The sequence below is a fragment of the Accipiter gentilis genome, chromosome 24, assembly GCF_929443795.1.
Source record: "Accipiter gentilis chromosome 24, bAccGen1.1, whole genome shotgun sequence".
Lineage (NCBI taxonomy): Eukaryota > Metazoa > Chordata > Aves > Accipitriformes > Accipitridae > Astur > Astur gentilis.
The window spans coordinates 23,457,073-23,476,100 of record NC_064903.1 but is presented as its reverse complement, the minus strand read 5'-3'; the positions used below and the strand labels follow the sequence as shown (position 1 = coordinate 23,476,100).

The 19,028-nt window shown below is 45.2% G+C and overlaps 1 protein-coding gene across 10 annotated transcripts; it reads left to right on the top strand.

Annotated features, from left to right (window-relative positions):
- The first annotated feature begins 37 nt into the window (after positions 1–37).
- Positions 38–18,063, top strand: RAB41 (RAB41, member RAS oncogene family). Of its 10 annotated transcripts, none has more exons than XM_049827288.1 (9): positions 60–239; positions 1,910–1,968; positions 3,737–3,790; positions 5,958–6,063; positions 9,718–9,826; positions 10,093–10,204; positions 13,433–13,526; positions 15,324–15,390; positions 15,922–18,063. In XM_049827288.1, the coding sequence occupies exons 2-9, from the start codon at positions 1,943–1,945 to the stop codon at positions 15,984–15,986; spliced, it is 633 nt and encodes a 210-aa protein (XP_049683245.1). In that variant the 5' UTR covers positions 60–239; positions 1,910–1,942; the 3' UTR covers positions 15,987–18,063. The 10 variants fall into 10 exon arrangements, 9 of the variants coding, with proteins under 9 accessions (XP_049683244.1, XP_049683242.1, XP_049683239.1 ...); XM_049827289.1 differs by having other exon boundaries at positions 62–239; positions 9,721–9,826; XM_049827287.1 differs by lacking the exons at positions 9,718–9,826; positions 13,433–13,526 and adding an exon at positions 12,838–12,931 and having other exon boundaries at positions 38–239; positions 15,922–16,056.
- Positions 18,064–19,028: the final 965 nt, after the last annotated feature.

Below are 19,028 nucleotides of genomic sequence, written 5' to 3'. Positions count from 1 at the left end.
CGGAGGGGTGTGGGGGGGGGTGGGTGTGGCGGAGTGACGCGCCGGTGACGGCGGCGGAAGTGACGCGCGGCGGGGCGGGGCGGCGGCGGCGGTCCGGTGTACGCTCGGCGGTGTCTCCTTCTCCTCAGTCACGGCTCCGGCTCGGCCTCCCCGCGCCGCCATGTCCGCCCCCGGCAGCGGCGGCGAGTTCGGGAACCCGCTGAGGAAATTCAAGCTCGTCTTTCTGGGCGAGCAGAGCGGTGAGCGGGGCGACCGACCGACCGACCGGGCGGCCGCGGGGGGCGTCAGGGAGGATGAGGAGCCGTCACGGGCCTTCCGCTGCGGGGCGGGGGCCGGTGAGCGGCCGTTAAGGGGGGTGAGGAGCCGTTAGGGCCGCTGAGGAGCCGTTAAGGGCCCGGAGTGTGTGTTGGGGAGGGGGGGTGAGGAATGAGGGGGGGCCGGTGAGGAGCCGTTAAGGGCCCGGAGTGTGTGTTGGGGAGGGGGGGTGAGGAATGAGGAGGGGCCGGTGAGGGGCCGTTAGGGCCGGTGAGGGGCCGTTAAGGGCCGTGAGGAGCCGTTAAGGGTCCGGAGTGTGTGTTGGGGAGGGGGGGTGAGGAAGCACTAAAGGGGCCGGGGGGGGGGAGTGAGGATCCGTTGAGGGCTGGACGACGTCGGACCCGTGAGGGTCTTGCGGCGGCGGAGGAACCGTTAAGGGCCCTTTCTCCGCCCGGGGTTGGGGGGGGGAAGGCGGCGACGAGCCGGCCGGGACCCCCGCCCGAGGGAGGGGCGGTCCGGCCTTAGGCCTCAGGCCGGCGGGAGGCGCGGGCCTAGCGAGCGGCCGGTTCCCCGTTTGCAGCGCTCCGCCGGTCTTGGCCTGCCCCGGTGGGCCTGTGCTATACCCGCCTGCCGGGGCCGGGGCTGGCCCGCAGTGCGCCCGCAGCCGTGCCGCTGGGGAGGCGGTGCTGTTTGTATATAGCATGGCTGCGGCCTCCCTTACGTCTTCGGGTTGTTTTTTTTTTTCTGTTTTGCCTGGGAGTTGCCTCCCTTTCGTACCCCTTCCCTCGTAATATATGGACGAGTTGTATCTTTTTCTTGAAATTGTGGTGTTCTTTGCTGTGTTACTCTCTTTAGATCTCGTACTGATTACCTCCTCCTCAGTCCCAGAACTTGGAGGAATTTCGAGGAGTTGTCTAATTCCCCCACCTTCAACATTACTGCTGATAGACATATGTCTAACTGTTTTTTAACCCAGCGTTCACAATTTCACAACCTTTCTAGGGCAATTTATTCCTTTTCCCTCTTCTCTTCCATCCATGTCCTTTGAATTTTTCTTGGCTTCCTGAGAGAGAATCAGAGCTCTTATCTTTGGTTCCTGTTTCTTGTTGGTTCTGTGCTTTGTCTCTTGATAATATTTGGAGACATGAATCTAAAGTTTTTAAGCAAGCCACCAAAGTTTACTCTGTATCTAAAATCTTATTATGAAGAAAGGATGGAAGTCTTGAATGTTGCTTTTCTATCCAGCCAGAGGCAGCTAAACAGTGTCTGGGACATCACTGTGTCTTGTTTTGATGTTTATGCCTGTAAGTCCTAGACTTGGTGATTACATAAGTACAGAAATATGAGCAAGTTTATTGCTCGCTTAAAGCAAATAAATAATTCTTTGTCATATGCATCGCGATGTACCTAATTTGAGGACCATGTTTTCATCATGATTAACTTTTGACCTACTGAGATTGATTTGGCTTAACATACTTCTGTCATTTTGTGAATTAATTACTTAGCTGGTTATTTCGCAGGAGGCCATAGCTGGGAAATAGCCTTAGAGTGGCAGCTCAATTCTGATGATTGGCGCTACCAGCGTGCCACTCCCAAAGCAGTGGTTATTTTTTCCCCACTGCTGCTTGAAAGTAATTTATCTCTTCTTTTGTAGTTGGGAAGACCTCTCTGATCACCAGGTTTATGTATGACAGTTTTGACAATACTTACCAGGTATGTGGTAGACTTTTAATTTTTTTTTTTTATTTTTTTTTTTACTTTTCATATATATATATATATATATATATATGGGTAAATCTATTCCCCACTATTAAAATGTATGCCTGTGAGAACTGTTAGGGCCCAGCACATTTCTCCATGAGATGTCAGTTCAATATCACATGTAAGGTTGTAAGGTGCCTTGAAATGGAAATGAGACTTCATGACTAAGCCCAGGCATTTAGTGTGATGTCAGGAAATACAGTGTACAAAAAAGAAGCAAGGTTTAGATCCTGTCTGGATATGTGAGAAACCTTGAGGGAAACAGGGAGAAACATTTTTTTTTATGGGGTTGGCTAATAGAGAAGATAATGGTCAGGATGCCTGATGATGGACATGGAAGTCTCGGGAAACAGAGAATGAATAAGATACAAAGACGCTTATGATAGTTCTTGGTCTCTAGCATCTTCAGAGGCTTGCTGTTTAAGTAGGAGTAGTTGAGTCCATAGTATATAGATACATCTGCAAGAAGTCAGCATGGCATATTCTCTCTCTTAATTTTTTTAATTATTGCTATTTTTTTAACTAAAAGGCTATAGATAGAAAAAGCCAGGGAAGTCTTGGCAGGGAGAGAGTAGGGTGGGGATGAAGAGGCTGCAGATGAAAAGCTGAAGATGCGTAAGAGGCCTGAAGATTTCAGGAAGAGTTAGTTGCATCAAAACCGCTTAGCAGTATTTTGAGGAAATACCAAATATCTTTAAAGAAGATGAGACTAGGGCTTTCTCTTTTAATTCAGGTGAGGAGTTACAGGTTTAGATTGGGGTAATTTGACGTTGGAAGAGAAGATTGCTTTCTTGAGGACAAGTCATTCACTGGAACTGGATCCTCTTGTGCTTTCTGTGTTTCTTTTCCTGACTTTTGTAAGGTGCTCTCATAGATTCATCTGCTTATTGTAGTTGTTATAAACTGTGTCCTGGCTGCAGAAAATAGGACTCCCAGAAATAAGTCCTCACTACAGAAATTGACTGTTATGGTCTCTTCTAATGCTAAATGTTTCACATTCTGATGGAGACCTTCCAGAACATGTTATGCTGCCTATGTTTGCTAAGACGGGAGGTAATCTGTCTAAAATACTAAAATCTGTTACATTAGTAACCTGTCACCTGTTTCCTAGGGTTATAATGGGCTAGGACATCTGCTTGATTTAAGTGCCTGGGAGCGCATCTAACTTAGCAAATTAATTGAAATGTCTTTGTACTGGAATTACTGTACAGCAATGGAAATGTGAATGGAAGGAGACTTACAGAAAGAACTGCCTGGGAAATGAAGCTTCTGAATGTCACTGGAAAGGAAGCATAATCTGAAATGGAAAATCCTGAATAAGCATTGCTTTTTAGCTTTCAGCACAGTCGCCCACAATTTATATATGTAATTTGCTCTACCTTTTGGTTATTTCTAATAAGATAGCTCTTACCAGACTGAATTGCAGTAGACCAGAAGGAGATGCCACTTCAGATATGATCTGTGTTAAGATGCATGAGTGTCTGAGGCTAAAATTGAGAGTCAGAGGATCTTGTGCAGTTGAGAAGTGTTGGAAGAATGATGTGAAATGAAGATGGCACAGATACCCAGATTGCTTTGTTTTTATCAACTGTATTGAAGGCAAATATGGTCCACAGCTTAATTATAAGTTTTTGAACATTTCTAAGAGTTTGTATAGAAAGATCTGATTTGCAGATGCTGGAAGGCAAGTTGCAGTTACTAATGCTTTTCTTCTTTTCAGGCGACCATTGGAATTGATTTCCTGTCAAAAACTATGTATCTTGAAGATCGCACGGTAAGTGAGGCATCTGTGTGATAGCATGGCAACTGCAGTCATGGGAGCAGCAGTTGCTGTGTGTGCTGTTTCACCTGGCCATTCCTCCAATGGTTGCTGAAATCCCCCAGCAGCCTTCAGAAGGACAGCCTTTGAATCAAATCACTGACCCACTGTCCTGTTTATGGTGCTTGTTAATATCTGATACCCATAGAATGAAGTCAAAATCTTTCATGCAAAATTGAGGCAAGCTAATGTCCATATCCCAGGGAATGGGCTGTCTGTTATATGTACCTTAGGAGTAGTTTCCTCCCAGAATTTGCAGCTCTGCTTCTGGGATTGTCAGTTTAAATGGGTGCGAGCAGACCCTAGGCAGTTCCAAGTCTTGAAGTCATTCATGCTTACCAGTGGTGGCATAGTTCCTCCTTGTAGAAAGGCTCCTTATGTAACACAGTTCTGACATACTGTTAATAAAGCAATTTTTTATTTAGCTTGCATGAGATTCCTTTTTGCATAAAAGAGATCCCTCGCATCCCTCTCCTGTCTTTGAGTATGTGTCTTTTTATTAGTTTGGGTTTTGCTAGTACTTGCCTTTTTGCTAGTTTCGCTACTGGCTGAGAAGTATGAAACTGTTTGTGGGGAGGAAGGGGCCAGTGGTGCAATGGAAGTCCTTTTTGTTGCTTTGAGTCTGTTGCTTCTGAAGAAGTCCCAGCCCAGTGTGTGTGGTGAGTTTCCCGAGTACTTCTCTGCCATCTTACCAGTGATTCACTATTAGGAAAGACCTTGCTTAATCTTTGTATTACTTTGTATTGTAACTACTTGAATAACATTCTTCAGTGGTACTGGCAGTGGCAGAAGAAGAAAAAGATCTTGGGAATGCTGCTTAACACCGGTGAAGGCAAGCTGGAATGCCTGTGTGCTGTTTTCAGCAGTGTAGTCTTGATTTCTTGTGGTTGTGTGGGTCAGGATGTCATTCACCTGCTGGCCTGCTATCCAGAAAATACCATTTTCTTTCCAATGTTAGATATACTGTTAGCTTTCCTGATTATGTAAGTGGTCCACAGAGCCCATAAAGCCTGTTTAAATAAGAGAGGTGTTGCATGTAGATAAGAGGAGGAAGAAATACAAGCACACAAGCTAGGAAAATTCAGACATTGAAATAATTTCTCAGATATGGCTAATGCTGTATTTTGCAATAGGCTTTGACTGCTGGGCTTGAAATGAAGAATGGTAAGCCTCTAACTGCAGCATATGCTTTGGCATATTTGATATGTCCTTACACCAAATAATATATCCTGGAATGATACCTGTGCTAGATCACTCGGCAGTAAATATGGCCTGGGTAGCATGTACTAGCCAGCAGAAGGGACAAATACATGTGGAGTTTGGTTCTTCAAAACCATCTCCAAAGCCTCCCACAGAGGGTGATTGTAAGTATGCCATTTCCAGCACGTTGCCAGTGCATTGGGACCTGTGGCACTAAGTGAACTGGGGCCACAAGTAATCTCATCCTCAATCCCAACTCTCAGGCTGCCAGTTCCACGTTACAGCTACAACCTCACTCTTGAAAGACCCAAGTAGTATTTCCTTTTCTGTGTCTTGGTATCTTCCCGGACTTGTTGGATTTAAGCACAAGAAAAGCCAGTCTAGAGGGTGGTTGCTCTTCTGGCTTGTGCCCCGCTACTGTGTTTCACCACATCAGGCTTTCCAGAGGGTTAATCAGTAGCGGGGTGATGTAGTCCTTATGGTTAGGAGTCACCACCTGTAGCTAGCTGCAGGTTGCAGTCTGCTTGTGTGGCCATTATCGCCAGAGTCCTTACATGGCAGGATGCACTGAGGTATGTATGCTCATTTCCCTCATTTGCAGATGGTGTGAGAAGGTATTTTTTAGGGATGTCTTGGTTTTATGATTAAATAGAAGAGCGTGTTCATACATGTGAGTTATTAATGGGTCTGTGGAGGGAGGGAGGTTTCTCAGACATGCTAGGCTGAGGCTATTGTGAGAATGCAGTTAGAAGTATCGTTAGCACTTTTCACGTTTCTGTTCCATTTTAACTTTCCTTTTGTTGCATTATTTTCGCCTTGCAATTTTTTTTCTCTTTATTTTTATTTCACTTGAGTTTTGGTTTTGTTTTCCATTTTCCTGCTCTTCCCCTTCCCTCTTCCCCTACACTTTTCCATTTCCCAGATCAGGCTGCAGCTGTGGGACACAGCCGGCCAGGAGAGGTTCCGCAGCCTCATTCCCAGCTACATCCGTGACTCTGCTGTGGCTGTCATTGTCTTTGACATTACAAGTAGGTATTGAGCTGGAGTGTCTGCAGGGACCTTGCATTTAACATGTACCTTTTATGCATTGGAAGTGGTGGTGTTATCTGAAAAGGGCTAAGATAGGACTGTAGGTGTTTCATGGGCTGAAGGGATGTAGCTGAGCATCTTCCTCCACAACCAGTGGTAACTCCATCCCATAATACAGAAACTGGGGAACTGGAAAACTGGTCTGCTCAAAGCTCAGACAATGGAAATGATACACGGAGGATTGGCAGGGAGGTGATTAGGGATTGTGACTTCTCGTGTGTCTGTGCTGATTGGAATGAAAGGTGATTGGTAGCCTTCAGAAAGCTTTATACTTTTTCTGGTTGGGGTGGCTTTTGGTTTGTTTTGTTTTTTTTTAAACCTCAGGATGAATTTTTTTTCCTTTCTGGATAACTGAAGAGGTTAATAAATGTAACAACTTTGGATGCCAAAGCAAAGGAACACTGTCAGAGTAGGTAAAACAGTACAATATCTATTTAAATAAAAGCTTTGTAGTGACTTAAGAGGATTCAAGACTTCAGTTTCATTGAAGAAGAGCTGGCTATTCATATGAGTAACGAGAGAGGTTTTGAAAGAGATGAGATGTAACTACCATAATTTCTAAACAATAAACAAGCTTAGAGGGAAATTCTCTGTAACGCTTGGCACGAATGTTTTAGTATAAGATATGAATACAATTATTTCATTTTAACGCCTTGTTATTGATTCCACTTGATCTGGCTTTTTTGGTTAAGCTACAATAACAGCATAAACACCTAGACAGGATTTATATCAGTGAGCCAACACCATGTGGACAAAGTCTAAGTAACGAATGTAGCGCAGATGAAAAACCTCTGGCCCACCTTCATTTTGTCACAAACTGTAGATTATAGATAGTGAGGCTTTATGGACCAGGGGTTTGTTTCACTTCAGTTAACTGAAGGGCCTAACAAATAATAGACTTCTGTTATGATTTATCGTACATATTGAGGGCAAATAATTATAAGGTCTTTCTCCCAGTCCTGTAGCTGAAGTAGTTGACTCTGGGATGATTTCTGGCTTGGTCCAAACTAATGTCAAAATGAAGTGATCTGTTTGGGATTTGAGGAGTGCTGAGATGTGCACTTGATGTCTTATGCTGGGAACTCATCTAGGTGAGGCAGTGTGTGTGGCAGGCTGCATAGGCTGGCATCTTTTCTCCCCACTGTTGTGACAGATACAGGATGCTGTTTATCCAGGCAGGTGGAAAAATCTTGCCAGTCTAGGCTGTTCTTAACAGCTTCCAGACATGTCAAAAATAATTAAGTGATAGCTGATCTCATCATACTTTGGTAATGGTCTGATCTTTTCAGATAATTTCATTTTTTCTTGTTACTGCTCTTTGTTCTGCTCTTAGTGACTGAGAGGCTCTTCGTTTTCTTGTGTTATTGAAGGAACATGGTCATGTACTTCTGAGGGCATGATGATGGTGAGCACTAGTGTGATTAGGAAAACACAGTTTCCTTTACCACTCTGAAGAGCTATATATTTACATTGTCTTTAGTGGTAACTGTATTTGGGAACCTCAAATAGTCTCCTGTAAGTTAATGCCGGTCATGGTAGTGTAAAATATGGACAGTCCCACAGGACATAAGTACCAGCCAAGATACTCTTAACTAGTAGAGAAGAACTGTTAGCTAGCATGTAGGGAGCTGAGAAGAAAAAGGGTAATTGCTTAGTTATTGTTAATCTGTTGGGCATCTTGAAATGCAAGTGGCCTGTGGAGAGATCCATGGTGAAAGTCCGTACTGCAACTCTGGGCCCCTTTCTGAACAAGTTACCTTGTTTGCAAGAGGGGCTGGGTTAATTCTTGGTTGAGGACCTTTCACCTTTCCAGACCAGTAGGGTTGTTAGCATGTCATGTTTGAGTGGGTTGTTCATATTTTCTCTTCCCCTCCAAAACAGGTGTACACAAACTTTGACTTCTAGAAATGAGAAGCCACGGAAAAACTGCAGCTAACTTTCTCAGGTCACTTCAGGGGTGCCTGCAGGGTACCTGCTTACTAGATGAAGGCCTTCCCTCAAATAGTGTTACCCTTCACTACAACAAGATTAGATTACTGGGGCCAGTTTTTCCCAAGTTCTGTGGTACTTCCTCTAGTTGCCTTTTTGACTGGGAGTTTGAAGGTTGGAATGTTTAAATCAACACTTTGGAAAACTTTCTGGGTGAATAGTCTGGTGTAGCAGCTATGTCTTGGGGACTATGTGGAAGCTTGTTGTAAAGTCCAGAAGAGCCAGAAGCTGTCATTATCAATCTGATCTTCCAGCACCAGTGTAACATTGTCCAGGTGCTTGGAGTTTGTCACCCTGATTTTCCTGGGGTAATGAAGAGTCCTGACTTTTGCTGCTGTAATCAAGTCTGCCTTCAAAACGAAGCATGAGCTAATTGCTTTAACTACAAGTCCTAATCTTCCTTAAGCCCCAGGGCATCAGATCTACATACACTGATGTAGGTATGATGTTGTTTTGAATCTTCTTGTAGCAAGACACTGTGCAGACATGTGCTCTGTCCAGCTTCTGTTTCTCTTCTAAACAAGCCAATTACTGGTCCTTCTGAAACTGCTTTCTCCCTTGTAGCCAGTCTCCTGCAAGCTGCCCTATTAACTACTGTTCTGCACATAAACAGCTGCTCTCCCTCATTGCTGAACAAGTGGCTTTGTGAGCAATCTAACCAATTCATGTAATTAAGCTGGGAACCAGTATCTGCCCTCCTGTGAAACTTGTGCCTGTTGAGAATGCCAACAGAAATCTTGTTTTCTGGCAGTGTAGTGCTACTTGTACAGCTAGCCGTGTGGGGTAATGACTTGGAAGGAAATGGTATCGCTCCCAGTTGTGAAAAGCTTTTGTTTAGCATTCACTGTGGTAGTTGGGCATGTTTTGACCATTGCTGTTTCTAATAGGCAGGTCCCAGACTATCATATATAATAGGTCAGTTTGTGTTTGGGCATAGTTCTAGAGGTCAAATTGTACCTCTCATAGCATTTGTGCTTGCTTCTGACTCTTGTGCTTATCTGAAAGGGAGAGCCTGATGCCCTCTGTGTCACCTGAAGCCTACAGCATGTAAATTTGCTTTTGTTTCTGCTGGAACTTAAGTTACTGATTGCCTTAATCTTGCATGAAAATTGCCATTACCATCTTCTGGGTGCTTGATGCTGGAGAACAGATGCTGTTTTACTACATGGGGCTGAGGGAATTGCATGTCTGTCATGTGGGAATTGCCCGAAAAGCTTTGATCTGAGATGCTCTAGGCCAGGAGTCCTGCGGAGACCCCATGCATAATCCTGGGTAGACCAGGAAGACCAGCTCTTTATGACTTACTAGCTACTGCTATCAGCATTGAGGTAGTAGTCATAACCTGGAGGTCTTTGGGAATAGCAGAATCTCTAAGCAAGCAAAGGTGGTAATTAAAGCACATTATCTACAGAGTCAGAAAAGCCAACTTCCGTGGTGTTTGGATATTTGGGGCAAGATTACAAGGTCAGCCTCAGCTTCTCAGACTGAGCTGCATACAGTTAATTCTAGAAATGGCCTTTTCTCTAAAGGACAGTTTCCTCCTTTCTTTTCTTTCTTGCTCTCTCTCTCTCTCTTTCTCTCTGCTCTCCCTGGCCTGGTACCAGCAGGTTCGGCTGCAGCTTTGGGACACAGCAGGCCAGGAGCGGTTCCGCAGTCTCATTCCCAGCTACATCCGCGACTCCACCATTGCTGTGGTAGTCTATGACATTACAAGTGAGTGATGCTTTGGTGTCTCATTATTTGAAATACTACATGTAAGCAGAACTAATAAGTTACAACGAGAAGTTCTGCAAAAAGATGGTTAACATTAGAAACGTTTTTTTCCCTGCCCTGTTTTTCTGTCTGAGCGGAAAACAATTTATTGGTCATTTATATGTGGTGTGGGGAGATTTGGAGAAGCACCTGAGTACAGGCATAGCACTCTCCCTCTCTGAAAAGAAGTTTTATCCTCAGCACTCCCATTTGATTCTTCCCTACAGACTTGAATTCTTTCCAGCAAACCTCCAAGTGGATTGATGACGTTCGGACAGAGAGAGGAAGTGATGTCATCATCATGTTGGTGGGGAACAAAACTGACCTGGCAGACAAGAGGTAATGGAGGGGAGCTGGTGGCCTTGCTGCCCTGACCAGTAGAAGCAAGGAACTGGCAGACTAGTCTGTCTTCAAAACAATTCTTGATTTTTAAACGAAGCATAAATAGCTTGTCATGAAATTCAGGTTTCTGGTTTCAGCATATGCAAAGTTACTCCATTTTGCTATTCTATAAATAGTTTTGGTTAAAACAAACCCACCTAAAAAAAAAAAAAATCCTTTTGCTTAAATTAAGTATCTCTATACCGTGTTTCTCAACAGTGTATTGTGTCTGATTTTTTTTTTTCCATGCTGAGATAAAGCCAAAAAGATGTCTTGCAAAAGCAAGGAAATCTACCTTTTTTCAACAATCCTATTTACGTGACTCTTTCTGCATGTGCAACTATAAGTTCATAGTAAAGTTTCTCCTTGTTACAAGACACAGCATGAGCTTTTACAGTATCAATCTAAAAGGTTTCCCTTTGAGCATAAATTTCATGTCATACATAACACAAACTGTGATGTTGTGGATGTGTGAGAGGAAACTAGATTAGCAGAAGCAGACTTCCCCAAGAGACGTAAAAAGTTAATTAGACTCTTAAAATCACACGGACTTAATGTTTTGGGACATGTCATAAAGCATTTTCTTTTTAAATCTCTTAATTCTACAACACCACTTCAGCCAACATAACCAATGTAATAGCTTCTTAAAAGACCACAGGCTTGTGCTTTTGCATTTCTATTTCAAATTCTTCTCTTGATTGATGATTTAGGAAAAATTTTGTTTAATGTTTTCAGAGATTGTCATTCTTTATGAAGATATCGGAAACAGTGTAGATAAGGAAAGATTTTTATTTTAATGGTTAGTGTCAGTAGTAGTTGGCAAAGGGAAGATGGAGTAAGCCATGCAGTTTCTTACAGTCCCAATGCTTTAAACCGAAGCATTTTCACATACATCAGGTACTCTAAAATGTGTGCTCGTACGTCATGGGACATATGAAGTATTGGCACGATGGGGAATTTTTATATGATGCAAAGAAAGCATCTCAAAAAGGCAGAACTGGGAAACTTCTGAATCTCACGGCAAAATGATGTCTTATACAATCAGACCCTTATCCTTTGGCTGTTCATGAGACATTTCTGATCAAAAGGTAACAGCTTGAAAAGCCTTACAGGTGGAACACTAATGTTTTCACGGAAAAATCTTGTACTATTATCTGAACTGCCTGTTTGTTTACTCTGGTTTTTTGTGATGGTGGGCCTAATAGGGTTCTGACTGTTCCATTGTTGGATGCTATTGTGTTTTAAATTTTAAACCTTGCTTTACTCACTCCTGCAGTGTACATATTGCTTTGGAATGTATTGTGATGTGTTTTTTCTCTTGTGGTTTTGGTGTTGTCCAAATGCTCATATGAGACAATACCCAGCATCCCTGGCTGCACGAACCGGTGTCAGGAGATGCTTTTTGCCCTTTGTCCCCGTATATGTCATGCTGTTAGTTTTTTGTTTGTCATGTCTGGCATGAAAAGCATAGACAATTCTAATCCTGGCAAGTGGTTTGAGTCAGTGGTGAAGAGGATAAAGTTAGGCTCCAACTGGGTGCTGTGTCAGCTTCGTACTGATGGTTCTTACAGAAATGTGTTCTGTCCCCTACACGCAGACCACCTTAGTCTTGATGACTATTTGGCTTTTCCCACTTCCAGTGGGAGGCCATTCTAAGTGTCCTGTGCCTTGCACTTTGGAAATGTTGGTAAAACTCGGTGCTTAGAGCTTCAGAAATAGGATAAAAATGCATATAGCTGATTTGGATTAAGAATTCCAGGTGGCAAGACCTCAGATCAGTCTGGTCTTTGAAATCAGCTTACAAAAGCAACGGAACAAAATCCAAGATGTTCTACTTGAGCCAGCTTTGGATGTTGACCACCTAGTATCTCTTATGCCCTCCTGGGAGCTAGAAATAACTGCAGCTCCCTAACTGAATAACCTGGCATTTAAGATTTGAGGCTTTCTAATTTCTATCAAAATCCAATTTAATGTGGAACTGGAAAACGCAATGGGATAATTTCAGTTTTGGATTATTTCCTGATAGTACGTAAATGGAGTGTGTGTGCAGCTGGCTCAGCACTGCTGTAAGAATTAAAAATACCAGAAAATTGTTTGAAACATAGCTACAGTTCAAGTTTCTGTAGCACTAGAAATTCTTATTTTAGAAGTTTAGTGTAAGTGACAGTAGTCCTGATCTAGGCTAGAACTTGGAATTATGGTGTATATCCAGGTATAAGTAAAAGAAGCTGCCTTGCCTTTCTTTTTAAAAGGAAGTTAGATTTGTGTTAGGCTGAAATACTAGGGCTTTTAAGGCTGGACAAAGCTGCAGTATCGGTCTGAGCTTGGTCACATTTTTCGAAATGGAATACAGCATATTGGAAGCCATTCATCCTATGGTAAAAACCAAGTGATGATGCACATTCTGAGGCCAAAAAGCTGACCTAAAAATAGCACTGTTCTTATTTGGTGCAGCCAGTTAAGTTTTTCTTTCCTGTTAATGTTGCTTCAGTTGGTGGCTGCTCTTATCCTGCAGTTTTCTTTTTATAATTTTTGGACTATTTTTCTTTGCTTTGGTTTTTCTTTTCTGTGATTTGTTCTCATTGCTGTAGACAGGTTTCTATAGAGGAGGGTGAGAGAAAAGCCCAAGAACTGAATATGATGTATATTGAAACCAGTGCTAAAGCAGGATATAATGTGAAACAGGTATGTACAGGGTATTGATCAGAGATGCAAATGCAGGTGCTTGCTTGCAAGCAGCAGCCTAGCGCTTGCTGTTGCACTGCACTTTCTGCTGGAGCCTTTCTGAAATCTTTCTGTAACCTCACGGAGTTCCCTCCTGTTGACTTGCGAAACTGCTTTTTGTATCAGGTGCAGCGTATAGGGATTCTTCCGTCCTTTGAGGATGCTGTGAATGAGGCTCAAATGTACTGCACAAACTTCATCCTGTGCTGATCATCCATTATTAATAGTCATAAGTCCAGGCGTTCCCTGGGTAACCTACTTGAGGTTGTTTCATTCTTAGCTGGAGGACCTAGGGGTCTTAAAGACTCAGAGGTGCTGAGGTCTCCATTGGTGGACTATGCACCCTTGTAAGGGGTGGTGAAGCGGCCCTCCACTGAAGAGCATCTCAGTCACAGACATCTCTAACTCTTCCTGTCTGTTCTTCCTTTCTGTCTTTCTGCTTCTGTTTGCATCTTTGTCCAGGCAAATCACTACAGAAGAAGGTGAACAGAGAGCCAAAGAGCTGAATGTGATGTTTATTGAGACCAGTGCAAAGACTGGATACAATGTGAAACAGGTAGATCAATGTTTTGTTCTAAAGAGAGGATATCTGTACTTAACTGCTCTATATGTGTATGCTTCTGCTTGGGGTTCATGTTCCATCAGATATTTGCTTGTATTGTTTGATGACAACCCCTGAAATGCTTCTTGCCCAAAGATCACTGTTGCTGCTTTACCTTTCCTGTCAAGTCAATGATTTCCTGTTAAAGCTAAGCAAACTTACCTTGAAAGAAAGGAGAATCTAAAACCAGAACGTGCTGAGGGATAGGAATGGAACTGTTTTGTGCGGCCAGTCACACGTAATTTTGTACATTCCCTTTGCTTTTGTTAACAGTTCATGCACTGTTTTCTAAAATCAACGTTGACATCAGTTGGGATAATTGCTTATGCTGATGCACTAGAGTAGAAGTTCATGCTTCTGTTTTCAAGCCACAGAGGAAAATCTTTGATTAGTTGAGGTTGGAAGGGATCTCTGGAGATCGTCTAGTCCAACCGCTGTGCTCAGAGCAGGCTGCCCAGAACTGACTCCAGTTGAGTTTTGAATATCTCAAAGAATAGAGACTCCATCTCTCCAGGCAACCTGTCACAATGTTTGGCTATTTGTACAGTAGGAAAAACTTTAAATTTTTGTCTTGTGTTTAAACAGAATTTTCTGTCTTTCAGTTTGTGCCCATTGCCTCTTGCTATAAGCTTGTGATCCCACTCTCCGTTAGTTCAGGAATTACTCTGAAGTGTAACAGAACTTGGGGAGTAAGGCAGCCATAAGGTCCAGGGGTCTGCAGGGAGCGTAGTACTGTTGGTGTCAGCTAGGAAACATAGCAGTTTGCTGCACACCAGCTGGTTAGGAGAACCTCACGATGGGATTAGGAGACTTTGGGTTTGTTTCTTTGGGCTATTCTGGATTGAATCCACATTAGTCTTTGGTTCTAACTTAGTGTTGCTTTATTTGCTTAGCGGGTGTTTGCACTGAGAACTTCTGTGACTAAAAGGATGCTCACTGCAGCACCTTGCTCGTACCTCAGTGGCTTGATTTTCCAAGTAACACACTTTTGAGGTGTGGATGAGAAGTCCCTGCCAAGCTACTGTGAGGAAAATCATCATTAGCTGATGATTCCTCTGGTTCTTTATGCAGCACTTCTCACCAGACTGCTTAGCAGTGTCTGTATTGTGTTAGCTGCTGCATTAATGTCAGCAGGAGGAGCTCTAACATTGACTTGAAAAATTATGCAAAACAATTTTCTGGGTTTTTTTATGGGGATATGATAGTCCTTCCCAGCTCTAGCACATCCTTAATAGCTTAAATGCAGCTCGCTTGAGCCAACTGTTCTGCTCAGAAATGGCTGGTTTGCAGCAAGATTGAACTGCAAGGATGGGCTGTAAAACCTCAGTTATTCCACAGACTTCTTAAACCTTCGGTCTCTTGCAAGGTTGCTTATCAGAAGTCTAGAGTTGTGCACTGTAACGTTGCTGTGTGCAAAAGCAGTTGAGGCTGGAAATGGTAAATAACATGCTTACTGAGTGCAGGAGGGAATTGTTCTATGTGTCCCTGGAAGAACTGTTACTAATTAATTCCATGTTCTGTTCAAGTAGAAACAGTTACAATCAAACTGTGTTTTGTAGGCATCGAATAACTTTAATAAAACCTGTTAAATTTCTTTGGTAAAATTCTCGTGGCATTTGTTGATCATTGCTTTGCTTGCTAAGGTAACCCACATAACAAGTTTGTAAGATCTGTTGCAAAGCAATGGTTTTTAACATGCCTTTTTTTTTTTCTGATAAGTTTTCTTCAGCTTTATCTATTGCTACTTTTCAGCTTTTCCGTCGTGTGGCTGCTGCCTTACCTGGGATGGACAGCACACCAGAGAAGAGCAAAGAAGACAGTATCCTTTTTTTTCTCATCAGTAACTTTCCCTGTTCTCATAGAATTTGGCAATTATCTTTTGTCAGGTTGGGCTTGCTGACTTTTTGGCACACTGTGGGGATGGGTCTTATCGGGGTTTTGCAGAGATGTGGCTGAAACAGCCAGTATAGAGTGGTGCTTACCTATGGGCATAAATTGATGACCCTGCTTGTGTTCTATATACAATCTACACAACTACTTATAATGGCAAACACAAGTTTTGGATAAAATTTGCATTGTTTCAAAATACCGTAATATTTTCTGCCTTTTGCACAGGGCTGTCTTGTGTGCAGACCTGTCTGATTGGGCTCTGTCCTCTAAATGGTCTTGACGTACTAAGACCACTGGTTTTGCAGTTAATCCTGTTCAGGCAGGATTTCCTCTGCTCTGCTGAAACACCTGCCCTTGTTAAGAAGGGACATCTAACAACCTTTTCAGATACTGATGCCTTTCTCTGTTCTCTTCTTGTTTTTCCTTGGGCTGGGTGATTTCCTTAACTTGTCTCCTGCAGTGATTGACATCAAACTAGAGAAACCTCCTGAGCAGCCAGTAACGGAGAGCGGGTGCTCCTGCTAACAGGCCCGTTCTGTAGCAGCACATTCCCCAACCGGCCAGTCTCACTGAAGAACATCACCGCTCATTGGCTAGGCAACCCTACTTTTGTGGGCTGAAAAACCAATCTACTAAGCGAGCGAACTCCCTGTTTACTGGTGGGGAGCAGCCCCGGCCGCCCCTCTTACTGCATGGTATGAGCCCTGAGTGCAGAATGAGTGTCCTGTCTTTTATTTTATTTTTTTATGTTGTTGCACTTTGGCACTGTGGTGCCCTTTACACTCTCTCTCTTCCTCTCCTTCTCCCCCTCTTCCCCACCTTGAGCCTGTCTGCTCAGATGTATCTTGTGAATGCAATGGAAAAGCCACCAAGTTAGGGAAGACAAAAATAAAGCTTGGGGGTGGGCTTTCCACCTTCCTTACTGCCTTGCATCTTAACTAGTTCCCTGTCCACGCCAGCCCAGTCTTTGTCCTGCATCCCCACTTCCTTTGTCAAAAGGCTGCTCCTTTTAAACCAGTCAGTTTGACTTGGCCTTGCCTTTTTGGACAATACAGGTTATCTGTTTCTAGGCTTTTGCTTCCTGCAGGGCACACACAATACTAGCTCCTCAGTTTCTCCTTTCTGTGGATGATCTTGGCTAACTCTTGCTCATGGCTTCTGAGTTTTGCCCCTTGTGTTACACACAGCACTGGAAACCCCCAAACTCTGATAGCTTTGGCCTTGTTGCTCCTGTTTGTGTAGCAGAGACACCCTAGAGACTGCTCTCTTCAGTTGGAGCATCTTCCCATCCAGAGGACGTTTGGTGCTTGGTGAGTGTTGGCTGTCAGATGTGGGGAAGGAAGAGGGTACAGAGGCTTTGCAGCATGAAGCTGGGTGGGGAGAGATCCTCGGGGTGGTTTGTAGAGACCTGGGTCCTGTCTGTCAACAGTGAAAGTGAACAGTTACCTGAAATCCATCACTACAGGGGCAATACCTGCCCTAGAAGTCATGGATGCTGTTCAGGCTCCTTTCTAGTCTCTGTTCTGTTCATCGTCACGTAGGCTGGGAGCTTCTTCACACAGAGCAGGAGAGCTACAGCAGATGGAAGGTTAGCGATAGCTGTTGTGCTCTCGTACCTAGGTTGCTGCTTGATGAAATCATATGTAGCTGCTTCTGCCTTTGTAGTAGACTTCTGGGGGATGGGGCTAGTAGCCATTTCACTTTTGGAATAGTGTTAAGCTCTAATATTGCCAAAACTGAGATGAGCAGTGGCAGGGATTTATTGTCAGACCTAGGTAGAGGAATGGAGGAATGTATGCTGCTGAAGTGAATTTTGGTGTCACTTCTCCACCTTGGAAGTTGGGAAGTACATCCTCTTCTCCCTGCCCCTGGTTTCTAACTACGTTAATAGAGCTTTTCAGAGACTTTTACTGGGGGTTTTCCATCCGTCTGTCCTAACCAGAAGTCTGTAGGTTTGTTGACAGTGAGGAGAATAAAACAGTCGGATGGCTCTAAGCTATTCACTGTTCTTTTCATCACCCAGCGTATGTCACGCTGATGGGGGGGGATGCCAGCGGGCAGGAGAGCGACTGACCGCAGTGTGACGGGCGTTTGGTGGTTAGTGACACTTCCCTAGGAGGATGCCTGTCGGGTCCCTGACACAGCGTGCGCACTTTGAAGCCTGCGGGCGGTCGAGGGGAGGGGAAGGGGCAGCCTGGGACCAGGAGCTGGTGGTCCCTGCCTTGGCTTACTGGCGGCAAGTCACCTTGCTGCCGGTGGCTGACCTTTTCTTCCCCAGAGCCCTGTCCCTTCCCCTCCGGGTGAGCTGGCCTGCAGGAGGAAGCAGGGATGCGGTTTCCCATTTCACTCCGGAGTGTCCCCCCCCTCACCTTACCTACAGTCCTAACTGGCAGAGCCGGGTCCCAACGCCTGGTGAGATGCTCAGCCCCCTCCTCTGTACATACCCCTGTTGTGTGGGAATTGCTGATGTTTGTCGGTGTGTCCGTGTCTGCTGTAGAACAGGTTTTGCTGTCCCCTTCTCACAGGCAGGTGTGTGCTGCTCTGCTGTCGTGTTGTTCCGAGTCACGGACCTGGGGGGAGGGAGGGGGGAGACCCTAAGTAACGGGGGGGGGGGGGGGGGAGGGGGGTAACTAGTGAAATAAAATAGTTCACTTCCCACTGTCTTCTCTATGGATGTGTATAATATTGAGTGTGTGTCTGGCCCTGCTGTCTCCTAGCTGTTAGCCGAGTAAGTGTGACTATTAATATGAGTATGGACTGTCTGACCACGGCCGTGTATCACACTAAATAAAGTTATTTCACCAACACCTTCGCTGTCCTGCTGCCGGTGAGGGGCCGAGGCCTGCCTCTGGTTATTTTACTCGTGGGTTTAACGAGTCTGTCCCGCGTAGGGTATGGTGGAAGAAGGACGAGATTACCGGGTTTAAGCGGGGCTTTGGGGGCCGAGCGAGAACAGAAGGGCTTTAAACCGCCCGGCGGGGGCGTGGCCCAGCGCTCGGCAGCGGTCCATCCTATTGGCGGCTGCCGGGAGGGGGCGTGGCGGAGGCGGGTCATCCTTCCCGCCGTGGAGCGCGCGCGCGCGGGAAGGTCGACACCGTCGCCGTCCGCCGAGCGGGGGCGCAGCGGGTCCGCACCGGGACGGCCCCGGGGGCGGCGGGGAGCCGGGCCGGGCCGCCTCCCCATCAGGACCTGCCTTCTTCAGCGGTGGCCTACCCGCTCCTGCCAGGCCGAGGGGGGTGTCACCGACCCGGGGGCACCGCGGGCGCGCTGGTGGCCCCAGCTCCTCTCTCACTCGAGGGAGCGTGATGGGATTTCTGCGCCTCCGGGAGTGCCTCGCTCCCCTTGGGGTGCGAGGAACCCACAGGCAGCATTCGGCCTTGCTGTCCACAGGGGAACTCCCTGTCCTGTCCCGTCCCGCAGGCACCCTGACAGGGAGGGGTGCAGGGCCTGGGGTGGGCGAGCCTGTCCCCTCAGTGCCGCATCGACATCCCGGACGAGCCGGCGGAGAGGTGCGTACGACGTGCTGCGCGATGTCGAGTATCGATGGAAGCGGGACACCGACGTCAT